Source organism: Chenopodium quinoa, unplaced genomic scaffold, assembly GCF_001683475.1.
Source record: "Chenopodium quinoa cultivar QQ74 unplaced genomic scaffold, ASM168347v1, whole genome shotgun sequence".
NCBI classification, from domain to species: domain Eukaryota; kingdom Viridiplantae; phylum Streptophyta; class Magnoliopsida; order Caryophyllales; family Amaranthaceae; genus Chenopodium; species Chenopodium quinoa.
In genome coordinates this window covers 5,672,312-5,689,195 of record NW_018745448.1, presented here as the reverse complement: position 1 = coordinate 5,689,195, position 16,884 = coordinate 5,672,312, and the positions used below count along the sequence as shown (strand labels likewise).

The 16,884-nt window shown below is 31.2% G+C and overlaps 1 protein-coding gene across 1 annotated transcript; it reads left to right on the top strand.

Annotated features, from left to right (window-relative positions):
• The first annotated feature begins 2,990 nt into the window (after window positions 1–2,990).
• On the top strand, window positions 2,991–15,757 carry LOC110713555 (protein NRT1/ PTR FAMILY 4.6-like). The gene is made up of 5 exons (XM_021892005.1): window positions 2,991–3,302; window positions 3,402–3,543; window positions 3,765–3,982; window positions 12,794–13,237; window positions 14,328–15,757. Exons 1-5 carry the CDS (start codon window positions 3,300–3,302, stop codon window positions 15,324–15,326), a joined length of 1,806 nt encoding a protein of 601 aa, XP_021747697.1. The 5' UTR covers window positions 2,991–3,299; the 3' UTR covers window positions 15,327–15,757.
• Window positions 15,758–16,884: the final 1,127 nt, after the last annotated feature.

The window sequence follows — 16,884 nt, the reverse complement described above, 5'->3', positions numbered from 1 at the left end:
GCAACCGGTGCCTAAAATAGCTACCACCAAAAAAAAATTGGTGGGAGAGCAGTTTAAGGCACCGGTTAACCAGTGCCTAAGTGGGCATACAACACCGGTTAACCGGTGCCTATTTTACCCTATGGCACCGGTTTTGAACCGGTGCTAAATATATGGTTTTTGACACCCCTCACATAGGCAGCAGTTCAAACCGATGCCTTAGACCGGGTTTGAACCGCTGCCAAAGGCCTTTTTTCACCTAGTGAATCTAAGCCCTTAGATCATGTTAATTGGATGGTCCGATCCATGATCACCTCTTCATTTCTGTGAGCATCCCATTTATACATGTGGAGATTTTTGATTTTTCAATTACCATGATCTAATTAAGCTTATAGATTAGTTCATAATTCTCATTTTAGCCTTTGGTTCTCACATGATCTCAATTATATATAGAAATGAGATCATGTGAGAATTTAGGTGCATATATATATATATATATATATATATATATATATATATATATATATATATATATATATATATTTATATAATGACAGTGCACATACTAATCAATCTCAGTCATTGATCACGCTCATCTTATGGCTCACGTTTCACCCTATTCATTAATGAGATAATTTTTTTCCAATTTATTCACTTTTAACGTAATTTCATTAATTTCTTTTTACTAATTTCATTTACATTTTCTAGTTTTTAGTTTATTTTAGTATTAAATTAACAAGACTTTATCCAAAATAATTCTTTCATCATTGAAATTAAAAATTTGTCATTTTAGCTGCTACTTGATGATAATTAATACTATGGCTCTGTTCTCTTTAACTTATTTTAAGTTCAATTTATTTCAGCTCCAATAAGTTCAGTTCAATTCTTAATTTCCTTCTCTCATAAAATATTCAATTCATTTCAGTTCAGCTCAGTTTAGCAAATCAGAACAGGCCCTACGTATGTTTTCAATCTTCATTGAAAGTTAGAATAAATTTTGCAAGGGGCCGGTGTAGGCGTAGCTCGAAGTGCGCCTACGTAAAAGCATGTGTGAATATGTTTGGCACTCTTAGGAAGTGAGAATTGACGTATACGATTAGGGACAAGGAAAGTAAGGAGCTGCAACAAGTTTTTAAGGAACTTGTAAACCGTTCACGAATCATAAAAGGCAACCACGATTAAGGGACAACGATAGGCAACAACGATTGACCCGTGAAGGTTACACCCCATTCATAATCCATGAGATTACTAACTCCATATGGTTCGGAACCACGAAAGGAGGATCGGGGATGATGGTACGAAGTGAGTCATGCATGGAGTCACATTCGCCCGCATTGGCCTGTACTCGATTCTTATAGTGAAAAGTATTCCTGCAATCTCAAAGGCATACAAACAGAGATTCAATTTGCTCCAAACTATTATTAAGCTAAATTGGTTTAATATTAATGCAACACATAATTCAAAAATATCGTGATCACTTGATTAAACAACAAGATTAAAAAGGATCCTAAACCGGTTGTCCAAATTATCTTATTAGGCGTGATTTTCAATTACATATTCCCTTTAAACATGCAATAATATAGTGATCAATAAAAATAATAATAAAATCAACATTATTATTGGAAGAAATTTAACAATAATTCCAACAATATAAAATCGTTAGAAAAATAATAGAAATAAAAGGAACATAATTCTTACTTTGATTCTGTTTGGTTGCAACTATAAAATAATAAACGAGTTAGTAACTTCAAGGAAATAATAATAAAACAATAATTAAATTAAATAGAATTGATTTGGGGCCAAACCCTCAAACAATTCTACCTTTCACGCCTTGGCTTAAGGACAGAACCACGAGTAAAGTATGGACTCCTTGGAGTGCTTGAAGAAGGAATTATGAAAGAAGAAGGGTAGGCTAGTGTGTAGGCTAGAACACCGAAAAGAGAAAATAGAGAATTAATTGATGCCCCGTACATCAGAAATGAGAGGGTATTTATAGAAAAAATGTGCTGAGGAAACATACGGAACCCTAAAAAGATAAAAACCCTAAAAAACAATGCCGCGACACGGCAAAGTATACCGTGACACGGGAAACCCCACCGTCAGACGGGAAACATTCCCGTGACACGGTGCACTTGTTGTGTGACGCGGGAAATATTTAGTAAACGGGGGAGAAAACACGTTAAGGGTTTACGCGGAAAGGAAACGAAAACTCCCGTGTCACAGCAGGTGTCTCGTGTCACGGGGATTCGCAATGTCTGACGGGACAGGTTCCCGTGACACGGTGGACAACTCCCGTGATGCGGGAGTCTGTGGTCCGTTTTTCCGTCTAAATTCATTTTTAACCCTAATTTCGTTCAGCATTTTAAGTGTCGATTGATAATTTCGAGCCATTTCTGATTTATTATTATTATTTGGGCTAAAATAAATAATAAATTAAAGGTTTGGGTCAAAATAAATAATAAAACAATAAATAAAAAAGGTTTGGGCTGAAATTAAAAAACTATGCTTTGACTAAACATCAAGACTGATCCATGGACTATTGAATTTAATTAAGTACGATTTTTTAAGCACTCTCGGGATTAAATACTGAACCTGACCAATAGTGACAGTGAAAGGTTGTTCATCATCGGGTTTGTTTTGGGGAGACATTTTTAGGTGTCTACAGCCGGCTTAAATAACTAAGTATTTACTTGTAAAATTATTTACTTTTTTTTTTTTGAACGGAGTAAAATTATTTACTTTAATAATCTTTTGCTTTACTTTAAACCTATGAATTTGGTTCGCAGTTCTCATTATAGAATTAGTTCTCATGTGAACTTGGTTTTCTATATATATAAGGGTATGCATGTGTACTTGTTAGAATCCTATAGATGTGTAACTTTCGAATGATATAAATATTTTATCATTTATACTAATTTATAATTACAGAAAACTACTCCGTAACTTTAATTAAAATTTCACTTTAAAAATATATTTGTCCAAAACTCCAAAACATTTATTTTAAAATATATAATGAGGGGTATAATAAGAGCTTGCCCCAATTAATCAAAATGATAAAAACAATCCTACCTTGTTGGATTCTTTAATTTAAAGTGTCCCATCATAACACCCCCTTTCCCCTCCCCAAGTCCTTCTCTCCAACCCCCTTTTTATTTATAAATCTCTCGTATCCATCATCTTCTCTACCAATCACCTTCTCTACCAATCACCTTCCCCTTAACTTCTCTCTCCCTTGACCATTTTATCACTACACAAATACATACGCGCTCCTTTCCCCTCTTCTATTTCCACCCTTTTTCCTCCTACCCAAAAAAATTAAAATGGTTAGTTTTGTAACACTTTAATTATTTTCTAACACCTTGTTCGTTAAATCTTTCATCAATCCCTAAGACCCTAACTAACAATTGAATTTATTCTTGCAGGAGGTAGAAAATCACCAACTTGCACAAAAACAACAAGGCGGCCGCGGCAGTGGTGAGAAATGGGAAGGCTACGTCGATTGGAAGGGCCGGCCAGCTCGTCGTGGCCGCCATGGCGGATTTGTATCCGCATCTTTTGTTTTAGGTAATAATCAACAAATAAAGTATATAAAATCAATCCTGACACTCCAACCTCAGCTAATGGTAATAACAGTCTCAAGATTGGTTTTATACTCTATCCGTAACTATTGATATCCCCATTTAAAACGTATATATATTCAAAATTGAGAATTTGCTATATAAATAATTTTGTGTATTATTATTATTATTATTATTATTATTATTATTATTATTATTATGTAACAGTGGTGGAAGTGATGGAAAATATGGCATTCTTGGCAAATGCAAGCAATTTAGTATTGTATGTATCAAAATACATGCATTTTACGCCATCAAAATCATCAAATACGGTCACAAATTTCATGGGCACCGCTTTTCTTCTTGCTTTGTTGGGTGGTTTTCTTTCGGATGCCTTTTTCACAACTTATCAAGTCTATCTTACTAGTGCTCTCATTGAATTTTTGGTAAGTTTGTTCAATTTTTCCTCTACTTTTAATTTAATATGTTTTTTTTTGTTAATTTATATTTTCCAACAATTATTAGTCAACTTGCCTTTGATGGTATTATTTAATTAAAGTTCTAGAGTATTTTTCTATGATTTGATTCGATATACCATTTGATTTTTCTTTAGGAATTGCCTCTTAATCGAATATTTGCATGGTTGAGCCACATAGTTATTTGGTTTTGTTATCTTGAATTTCATTAATTATTGACTTCTTGGACTATAATTTAATTTAATTTTTGTAAGCTAAAAGAAGCAAATGTTTCCTTTCACATTAAGGATTAACTTTTAATTTACTAGAAATAATAATTTTACATTTTCTAAAGCCATGTAGTGATAGGTTTAGTTGTAATCAATGGTTTGACATATGTATTGCCATAGGGTGTCAGTTGACACGCCAATAATAAAAACAAATCTACATAATTCAATTATTTTGTTTCAACAATGTTTCTTTAATTTTAATTTTATACTTTGTATATTTTTGTCTGACTATAATGATGTTGACATTAATAACCTGTTACATAAAATAAAAGGTTATTAAAATTTAATACATTCTTTTACTTGTCACCAATTAATTAGTTACTTTCAAAAAAAGAAAGTAATTTTAAAATTAATTTTCCAATTTGTGCAAAATAGAACTCAATTTGCCTAATTTGGTCATGAAACTCTTATAGAGAAATATTAAATTGATTAATTTTATAAAGAGACTTTAAAGTTAGGAAAAGAAAATAGGAAAAACAACTAACCTTTGTTGCAAGTATGGACAATAAACGTTTAGATAAAGTAGTTTTTAACAAAAATTGGTTTCAAAAAACATATAAAATAATAGTAAGCCCCAAAAGCTAAGGAAAAACCCATGTTGCTAATGTCAATTTACTTCATCTATATTGTCGTTTAATGATGGGTGATTCCTTTCACAAACACAGCCTAAATTTGTTTGGTAGTAATAATATGGATTTCATATTGTCTTAATTAGTGAATGATTTAGCTTTTATATGAAAAGCAAAGGGTGAATAATTTTAGTTGCTATTCTATTCTTTATAGTCAAATTCATATTTTACTTGTCATGGTAATAGGTTATTAGTTTTAAGAATTTAAGGGGTAAGTCATAAGTAGGTAATATGTACACTTTACATTTTTTAGACTAGTACGGATTAGTGTTTAAGATAGACCATAACTTAAGGAGTCGATATCAAGCTTAGTATGAATATTTAATTAAGCATGTCAATTACCTTTCTCCTAATACTAATAATCATTGAAAAATTTTATGATTCGAATTCTAATACACTTAAATATACGGAGTGAAAAAAAAAAAAAAAATTCTGATTCAGACTAAGGAATAACCGCGTAAACCCTTTAGAACAAAAAGTATATTTAGTGTTAATAATTTCTCAAAAGAACCACTCTATAATGTTTTTTTTTTTCTTTTTTTTTTTTTGACAAAGGGTTTTTTTTTCAAATGCACAAACTTTCACCTTTTAAAAAAATATAAAATAAAAAGTTTGGCATAGTACATTATCCAATTTTATTCTCTTTCGTACACACGATGCTGAATATGATTTCGAAAACATTAATTTTGACAGAGAAAATTATGTCCATCGGTGGATTTTAATTCTATATTTTTTTTATTTAAATTATTTTGTTGAATTAATCAAAGAGCTCGTAAAATCTGTTGATAAAATTTTGGACAGATATGATAAGTGCAGTCAGTATTAGAGATTATAAATCGCCACGCATTCCAATGTACAGTATAACTAACTGCACTGAACCCATGGTCTTAACAACGTGGGACTCTGATCTGGATAGGACTATCTACGCAAGCAGGAAGTACTAATCACAATCAAACCTTAAAATATTAAAAAGTATTCTGAGCACATGGGGTGAGAGAAAGGAGGAGAAAGATTGACAAGTGGGACTAATTTTTAAATGTATCACTAAAAACTTATATAATATCATTGAATATGTATTGATATTATTTCTATACGTAGTTGGTAACTTGGTACCACTAAATGAATATATTGTACCATTGAATGAATATATAGTACCACTGAATGTTCAGTGATACTATTTGATCATCTAGTGATACTATTAATCACCCAGTGGTACACTTAAATCTAGCATGTGGGGGTGAGAGAAAAGGAGGAGAGAGATGGGTAAATTTCATGCGAAATGTCTCAAATGCCCCTTAATATGTATATACAAGTACCTATCAAACCTCCTTTTGGAAGGCCTCCAAGGAAAGAGACATGTTGCCCAATGCCCACAGTGCATAAATGACTTGGACTATTTTATTTTCGAGTATTGTTATATGTAGTCCCATACTTTCCCTTTGCAATATTTTCATTACTTTTCATTAGCGGCCGTTTTTAAATACTTACTTCATTTCCTTCTTTAGAAAACTTTTACAATATTTAATTATATCTCTCAATTAGTAGACCTAATATAAATCATATTTTAATAATTTCATATTCTCTCTCCTCCGATTCTCCCAATTACTTTTACCTTTTATAATTTTTTATTTTTTTCACCTATCCCACTACTTCCATATTTTATTATTTTTTTCAATTTCTCCTAATACTCTATGTATGAATAATGAAACAAGTATTTAAAAATGAAGGGAGTATTATATACCCTATTCATACTCGTGTTTACTAGTACATGTAACCATGTAAGCATTTTACTCGTATGTGTATTTTGAAATTATTAATTAAAATACCAATAAGTTTGGAAATCAATACATTAAATACGATAATTTAGTATTTAGTATAATGTATGGAGACAAATATAATAAATTCTACTATAATTATTACGGAGTAATATATATATATAGTATTTATTTTTGGGTAATGTTATACATAACCCTTAGGGCTATATATAAGCATTGAATTTACTCTTGAAAAATGTATAAAGTTAGGAATTCATGACAAAAACACACGCAAATCGGTGTAATTAGTGTGTTTTTGTCATGATTTTCTAAATTTAAACAATTTTCAAGAGTAAATTAAATGCTTATATGTAGCCCTTAAGGCTATGTATAACATTTTCCTTTATTTTTTTACACAAGATATGAGTAATATTTACGGAGTACAGTACAAACACAACAAATGTTTTTCATTAAAATAAATTAAAATAAAAATACAAAGTCAACATGTCGTGATATATATGTAGCGGTCTTAAAAAACACTGTATGTAACATTTTCCATTAAATTATACGCATTAATTACTTCAAACTTGGGGCAGACCAACAAACAAATGTAGGAGCGCAACATTGTCTGGTGTATGTGTAATGTGTAGATTAATGTATCAATTTTTTGTTATTTGGACTCAATTTTTTGCTATTTGGACTTACATACAGTACACTATTAATTGCTAATACTAATAATATTGCTTACCCTATTAGTATCATGCAGCATCCTTTATTTTGCTTTTGCCTTTTGCAAGTTGATTATCCTCCGGTATAAACTTCTTGTTTTTGTTTTCTTTCTTTCTTTCATCCTCATAATAATTCTCTCTTTATGATTTTGTTTTCTATTAAACTTTTGCAAGTTGAGTCTAAAGCTAAAATACTAAAGCGGTGGTTTCTTGCTAATAAATTAAATGCGCCCACAAGTTTTAACAATTAATGATCTGAGTAGTGGTTTTTGCTTATATGGTGCACTTGACTATTCACATTAGCTAGTTTTTAAAACCTTCTCACTTTCAAGATAACATTCCAAGAATAGAAAAGTGATATATTGACAAGCCTTCGATCTATAATCTACCTAAACAAGTTCAAAATGAAATTTAGGTTAATCGAAATATTTATTTATACATAAAAGACGTTCCTTTTAAAAGAATGGTGTCACGTGGCACTCTTCAAAATATGTGTGCCTATGTCACAATGCCACGTCATTATCCAACGTATATGCGCAACGTAAGCTAGCCACTTCACTTAACAACAAGATTTGAAATCATAACCTCCAATATATATAGGTAATACTTTTATCATCTCAACCAACTATTATTAATGTTTCAAGTTTCACATAATATTAAAATATTCCTTTCATTTATTAAGTAAATTAGAGGCAACAAAATTCATTTATTTTTAACAATATTAAAATATAAATACATATAATGTAAAAAAAAAAAGGTGACATCCAAGGCAATGCCCGAACCACTACACATACTAACTACACAAATTGTCCAACATAATTGTTAAATTAAAGGAAGAAGTACACAAATTAGCAACCCGGGGCATCGCTCGATCGAGATACACACTAATTATATTATTAATAAACGCGTGGTTTTGTCATTCAATCATAAATTAATACAATACTTGAAACAATTTAGAAAATGTAATTTTAAACCCTAAAGTTCTAGTTATAACCACATAAGAATCATGTCTCCACTATATAAACCTAAAGCTACGTTACTCAGCATTCACCACTATATTTATATGCTATACTCTCCTCTCCGATTACCCGAAAATGCCATAGGACATGCCCAAGCTTCTTGGATCTAAATATATTAAAATTGAAAACATATTTTTAAAACTTTATAGAATTTTTACTTGCTATATTAAATTTATCAATATATTTTGCATAAATTAGTTGTCAAACTTTGAATTGGAAAAGCGGGGAATGTTAAAAGTGGATTAAGAATTGGAGCATATATATACGAAGTATCCATTAATCAAATGGAAATATGAGATACATTTAATAAAAATAAATTAAAAAAAAAACTTTAGGACAAAAAAATACTCATATGCATGGCTTCTTCTGATCTGATTTGTTCCATTAATAAGGGATACATTTTGATTGCCGTATACTTGTATACCATAATTTTAGGACATTTTGATACCATAAATCCATAACTAGTGGGTTATAATTAATTAAAGTAATTTTGCAATCAATTGTTAATTGTCTATTGACATGAATTGAATATGTAACAAGTGTGATTTCTTAATTAGAGTATATGATTCTTTCACTACTGCAATCAAGAATCTTTACCATTGAAGCTTTTAATACATCTCATTTAGATGTTTCATTATTTAGTATTGATACACTGAAATAAACTTTTCTTTCTTTGGTCTGGATGATAATGATAAATATGCATTTTATAGTATTACTTTCGTCCATGTTGCTAGAAGATGTTCTTATCTGTTGGTATAATATAAGAATAAGTCGTTTATGGAAGGGGTACGGGTCTCAATAAAAACTACTTTTTTATGCGTAATAGGACACTTTTAATCCTATATAATGACGGACTAATAACTCATAAAACAAATACTAATTCGAAAATGTTTGATTGACAAATAGAGTTTTTGTGTGTTTAAACCACGTAAATAGGGGAAGGTATACTTATAAAGTTACAGTAGATGTATGTTTAATTAGCGTATTATTAGTATAAGGTTTATTAGGATACTTAATCTTAATGAATAAGCTATTTTTATGCATAGAATAATTATTTTAAGAAAACTTCCAATTAAGTAACGGGATCAAAAGTCCACCAAAATGTAATTTATTCATATGTAATAATTTGTATTAGTGTCAAGATTTAGGCCGGTACTACAATATACTTTCAAGTGGAGCATAAGATATGGTTGAATTTATAAAAATAATTCTTAAGTAAAAGGTACAGTTGTACTCATATGGCTTGTCATCTTTTTCTGGCTGGCAAAATATTATATTTATTTAAAGTAAAATTAACAATAAAATCTAGGAAATTACGTTGACCAAAAGGAAGAGTTGACCACTTGAATAACGTTGGATGCACTTTTTTTTTTTTTTTTTTTTTTTTTTTTTTTTTTTAGGAAACGTTGGATGCACTATAGATAAGTCAAATCACAACCACTTCAAAATAATACATGAAGTTTATGTTAGTTCTTAGCTAAGTGATTAAAAAGCTTAATTATTTATACATTGCTAATTATTTTATTTCTAAGGAGAAAATGCATTATTGTGCATTATCATCAATTGATTATTGATATTATTAAGAAATATTGTGTTCTTAGAAAATGTTTGTTAAATTACACTTGTAAAAACTTCAGCATCTCGATTGTTAATTGCTAGAATTTGATTGGAATTTTTTTTTATGATCAATCAATGTTACAGGCTTAAATTATTAGCTAATCAAATAATTCAAACCGATTGTGTAACTACTTCTCTGTATATTATATTATTAAAGTACTAGCTTTTTGTCCCGTTCGATGCACGGTTTATTTCTTATAGAATTTTTTGAGGTGTGTTTAAGAAAATGAAATACCTCATTTTGTTACTTAAATAATGCAAGTTATGAAATGTCTCGAATCTTCAACTGTTTAATGATGTATAATATATATTTAATTTAATTGGAATGTGAAAAAAAAATGATGTTAATTACATGTAATGAATTAACTTGAAAAAAATTATTGATGATTTTTATATAAATGTTTTATAAATATATAGAAAGAAAAAAAAATGTTAAATAGTGAACGTGATATGTGGTGCTATTTGTGTGGTGCTATTTATTCCTGTATGACGGTTTGTGTTATTATATACTAAGAAATGTACTAACTAAATATAAATAGATATACATGGTACCAGGAGCCAATTTTCAAACTTGGCCTTAAATTATTTAAATTAGGAAGAGAAATGAATCGTTTTTTTTTTTCAGATATGAATAACTGGATTTTATTAAGGAACAATCGACTCCAGTTGTCCCTTACGTTAAGGCCCTTACGTTAAGGCCAGGGGAGTCCTTCTCAAATTGGTCTTGTACATATTTTTATCCGGTCTGACCAATTAATAATGCACATGTCCTGCTTTCATTAAGCGAATTTAAAATAATTAAAGCTTTAATTTATTGTACCGCTCTAAACCCTTTAAACTTGTTTTCTTCGGCTCAAAACAATACAAAGTATTTTTTAGTAAAACATACCACCAAAAATTTGACATACTACGTATGTCAATTATAACCAATTTATCCAGTCGTAGAGGTTGTTTTAAGATGAAACCCTTTAAAATTAAGACCATCATAGATTAATTAATTGTAGAGACCTTTTAACGAAGAATGTCCATATATAGATATGGTATTGGTACATTAATATTTCCTGTAATTAAATATATGTGGAAATGCTTAAGGGAACTTAGGGTCCCTTCTCCCATGCACCCGCAACATGCACGTAATGACTTTTGACTTATGAGCGATTAAATTTTGTAGTGTCCCAAAAACTCCAATATTATAAGTGGTCATTGGAGTGACTTATAAGAAATGGCTAAAACCCATGCATTTCCATTATCCTAGTTTTTGTTGATAAAACAATTTCTGTTTTGGATTGGTTATATTTTGTTTTGTTTGTTATTTGGCTGACCAACTAATTTTTTTTGCTATGGATGATATCCACACAAAAAAAGATATATAAGTAAACAAAGTATGCTATGAAAAATGTGTGCCAATTTTTAAATTTTTCTCTTGGTTTAGTATTTTTAATTTTTCACCAAGAAGAAGAATGAAATTGAATAAAGCCCTTATGTTTAATTTTTGGATTATTGGTGCTTGCATAAATGAGCATTATAATTTTTACATAAAGCTTTACATACCTTCTTTGTGTTTTAAGATGACCACGGATGTACAAAATACTTTATATTTCTTTGCAAAAACTAATGTGAGATTAGTCTTACCATAACGACTTACAATTCACAGCATTTTGAAAAATCCAGGTTAGTTTAGAGATGATATATATAAATCTAAGCGTGATTATTATTATTATTATTATTATTATTATTATTGAAGTACTTCTGTGACCGTTTTAGTATGCACATGTAAACTATTCCACACCGGGGAAGAGGGAAAAATCATTATACATGTAAGCTTGTAAAGTTACTTTCCTATCAACTATTGGTTTTGGGACAGAATCTCCTATGGGTTTATAGTTAAGTTAGATTTATTATAATAACCCATACCCATTTCATCTTGTTTAAGACATTCAACATTGTATCATAACCTATATTTGTTGAGCCCTTAATAATTGTGCATATTATTGCCATGGCATAGGTTAGGGCCTCTATTTAAAGAATAATAATTGTGTCTTTTGTGTATTTGTGTTACCTTCTAGTGTGATCTAATTTTAATGAAACTCATCAATGTAACTATGAATTAAGGGATTTTTTCTATATCGTTGAGGAGTAACTTGATGTGTATGTCTCACCACCATATTGGTCGGATGATCATCGGATGATATTTCATTGTTTTTTTTTCTTTTGCTAAAGTTTGCCTAAATTATTCTAAACCGCATTAAAGTATAGTTTCTCCAGTCTTCTAACATTAAAGACAAAATCCCACATGAACGAAGTGACCCAACAGTTTTTTGTGTTTTCGCAAAGAAATTGACATTAAATAGTATTCTACGAAAATTATGTAAATATCAATGTCTACGTTTTTATTATGCATGATAACTGGGCCATATGGCCCACTAGTTTCCTAATCTATAGGGTTGATATCAACCAATGAGCAATTTTTCACAAATTATTTTGTTCCAAGTATGAAAAAAAAAATGCATGCATTTTTGTAATTTGTTTTTTTTTGTCAAGAGATATGGTCCTAAATCACTTTCACCTATCAGTAATTGTCAAATGCGTAAACATAATATTCATTTATACATTAAGTTATAGAAATTGCAATGCCATTGGTCACTCCAATCGTAAATTATTGAGTTGGAATTCTTATAAATAATAAATATAATAAGACAACATATTATTCGATCTACCTTGAAAGTAACTAATCTTGATTATGACTTTTTTTTTTTTTAATACAGGGTTTGGTTGTTTTAACCGTGCAAGCTTACAAACCCTCCCTACAACCGCCGCAGTGTAACCCAAAGGACCCCACAACAACACCATGCCGAGAACCTAACACCTCGGAAGCAGCAATGCTCTACATAGGACTCTACTTAGTGGCCGTTGGTGTTGGAGGGATTAAAGGGTCCTTACCAACCCATGGCGCGGAGCAATTTGATGAGAGCACTTCTCAAGGAAGGATAAAGAGATCAACGTTCTTCAACTACTTCGTGTTCTGCCTATCAGCTGGTGGCCTCATCGCCACGACGTTTGTAGTTTGGGTGGAGGACAACAAGGGCTGGAAATGGGGCTTCTTTATCTCCACCTTGTCTATATTGTTATCTATTCCTGTCTTCCTGGGTGGTTCTCCATTTTATCGTAACAAGATCCCCTCTGGAAGTCCTCTAACTACCATATCAAAGGTATGCAAGATTATCATAATGTATTTTCTTTCAATATAAAATTATCTCAAAATCTATATTTCTTGGAATTAATATAGGTGCAACAATCCTACCATGTGAATTTAGTGTGCATCCAGAATGTTTAAATTAGCAACCAAATTGGTTTCTTTTTGGTTAATTAGTGAGGGTAATTGACTAACTTTCTCACTAAATAGCGACACATGTGAATTTAGTGTGCATCCAAAATGTTTAAATTAGGGCTTGTTTGGCATCATTTTTGGTTTTCAATTTCCTGTTTTTTTGAAAACTAAAAACCAAAAAAGAAACAAGAAAAAGGTGTTTCCACTTTTCTATAGTCAGTTTTCAAAATTATCATGATTTTAATAAGTCTAAATAATTTTTGGTTCATTATGTGACATACGAAGTATATAATATACTTTTTTTTTTAAAAAAAAAAAAAAAAAAAAAAAAGAAAATCACAGCGATGCCAAACGTACCCTTAGCAACCAAAGTGGTTTCTTTTTGGTTAATTAGTGAGGGTAATCGACTAACTTTCTCTCTAAATAGCGACACATGGGCTAATTTATGTAGGATCATAATCAACTCCATAGACAATACAAGGAGCAAAAAAAAAAAAAAAAAAAAAAGACAAAAACTTCTACAACTGTCAGGAAAAATAGCTACATAGATAAGAGCAATTTCAATAGTTGGTTGTATCTAGGGACTTGCTTGTAATTTTAAATAGTCTTTAGCTACAAGCTTGACTAGCTAGCTAGAATATGCAATTAGCTTGGCCAAGCTAGTTTGCTTGAAAAAAAAACTTGTTAAAAGTAAAATAGTCATAAAGATTAAAATTATAATTTAAACAGTTAGTTAATAGCTAGCCATTGGGATCCAAACTAACTAGAATTATAATTTGGTTTAAAACTTGACAATTGGTTTGCCATTAGTAGAGTTGCTCTAAGAAGATAAGTTTATATTAAAAAGGTGCATTAGACTTATCAACTTATGATATTGTTGAAATCAAGATGTTTAGGCCTTACATCATTGTTTTATCTACCATATTAAAGATGGAGGAGTAACCAACTTTGCTTTAATTTTCTAAATGCAGGTATTAATAGCTGCTACACTCAACAGCTGCATGAGCAAAAACACCAGCAATGCAGTAGCAAACATGGCTGCGAGCCCACAAAGTTATCCACTACAAACGTCTAAGGAAGGCGAGGAATCAATGAAGGGTTGCCAAGAGATAATAGAAACTGATCCTTTGGAAACATTAACAGAGAGCTTTAAACCGTTAAACAATGCAGTGAACTCAAACCCTTTTTCTCCATCACTAAGATGCACCATAAAAGAGGTAGAGGAAGTAAAAATAGTCCTAAAAATCTTTCCAATCTTTGCAAGTACAATACTTCTCAACTGTTGTCTAGCCCAACTATCTACCTTCTCGGTGGAACAAGCTGCATCGATGGACACCAACCTCGGCTCCTTGAAAGTCCCCCCGGCCTCACTCCCCGTGTTTCCTATAGTCATCATCATGGCCCTTGCACCGGTCTATGACCACATTATCATCCCCTTTGCACGTAACATTACTAAAAGAGAGACCGGTATTTCTCACCTCCAGAGGATTGGTGTTGGCCTAATCCTCTCGGTTGCAGCCATGGCCGTGGCTGCCCTAGTTGAGGTCAAAAGGAAACAAGTAGCAATCGATCAAGGAATGGTTGACTCGGTTGAACCATTGCCATTAACTTTCTTTTGGATTGCTATTCAGTACGCGTTGCTTGGATCAGCCGATCTCTTTTGCCTAGCCGGGATGCTAGAGTTCTTTTTTACTGAAGCTCCATCAAGCATGAGGTCTCTTGCAACCTCGCTCTCTTGGGCGTCGTTGGCCATTGGTTACTACCTTAGCTCGGTTATTGTTTCCATTGTTAACGCGGCTACTAGAAGAGGGCATGATGAGCATAATGCTTGGTTAGCCGGGAGCAATTTGAACCGTTACCACCTTGAGAGGTTTTACTGGTTATTATGTGTTTTAGGTGCCTTAAACTTCTTAAACTACCTCTTTTGGGCATGTAAGTACAAATACAGATCAACTGGATCAATAAGGTGATTCAGAATTAAACTATTTTGCATTTTCCTTTAGGTGGGGCGAACCTATAAACTACATCTTAATTCATACTAGTGAAATACTACGATAATCACTTGTACATTATTACATCTATTTTTTATTTTAATCCCGAAAAATTATGGGGGTCGAATTTTAATTAGGTGATCAACCAATATTAATACAATCATTTGTAACCAACAATAATCTAATTAAATGATATTAATAATGACAAACATATTGGAGGTAATAATTACAACATCTAGACAGGTGCAATATGAAACTCAATGGGGCTATATTTTACCAAATATCCAAAGAGGCAAATAACCAGGCAAAGGTTGGCCTAAGTCATGAGATCAAATTCCACTAACAAAGCATTTTATGTGTGTCTAGTTATACCGTATGACCATTTGTAAAAAAAAAAAAAAAAAAAAAAACTGGAGAAACCCCTACAACACTAACAAAATAATCCCTTTAACACTTACAGAGTAACTCCTCCCATTATATTGATAGAGTAACACCTCATTATACTTATTGAAGTATTCTTTAAATAACAAGTAACCTCTACAACACTAACAGATTAACCTTTATAATTCTAGGTGAGTAACCCCTATAACACTAATCGAGTAATCCGTAATGGCAACCACTAAGCTACATATAAAAATTACTCCCATTGTATTTTACTCCGTAATAAGTGTTACACTTTGACCGACACATAGTTGTAGACAATTTAATTGACTTAAAATAAAATAAGAGATAAGTGTGATAGTTGGAGTATTAAGAAATTATTTAAAAAAAAAAAAACAATAGTGAAGTTAGTAGTTTATTGATAAGTAATAAATGAGAGAAATTAAATAGTTTAAAAGTAGCCTCTCTTCTCTCTCTAAAACCCCAGCCTCTATTATTGAATATTGGAGGGGCTTCCATCGATATTTATCGGTGGAAAGCCCCAATCGTTTGTTTTTGTGTGCTTTTTCTATTGTTTTAGGTTAATAATAACTCTTGCTCATCTAGGAGGAATTTTTCTCCCTCGAAAGACAGGGTTTTTCTTCTTCTTTAGGAGGATTTGACTCCTTCGAAAGACCGGGTTTTTCTTCTCTCTTTTGAGGGAAGATTTGCTTTTTTATTTCATGGATTGCTATAGAGTTGTTTCATGGGTAAAAATTTGTGCGGGATAAAAAAAGAGGTTATTATTTCGATTACAATCTAGCGAATCAGACGGAAAATTTCTGCACGGCTACAACAGATCGATAAACCCCCTCGCCGATGAAGGCTGTAAATCACAGCAATATGAAAGAGGGTATGAAGAATGTACGATTTGCAACAACGATCGTCGCTTTGCTTATGGAATGTTTTTATTTGATTCAATTATTATGTATTTATTATATCTAAATCTCTTTGTAGATGTCGTATGATTTTATTTGTGAATCAATTTTATTTCAAAAAAAAAAAGTTTAAAAGTAGTATTGAGTTTTGATAGGAAAAATAAAAGGAGAAATATATAATATTAAAATATTTCAAAAAATAAAGTGTAACACTTATTAAAATATGGAATGAGTTCTCT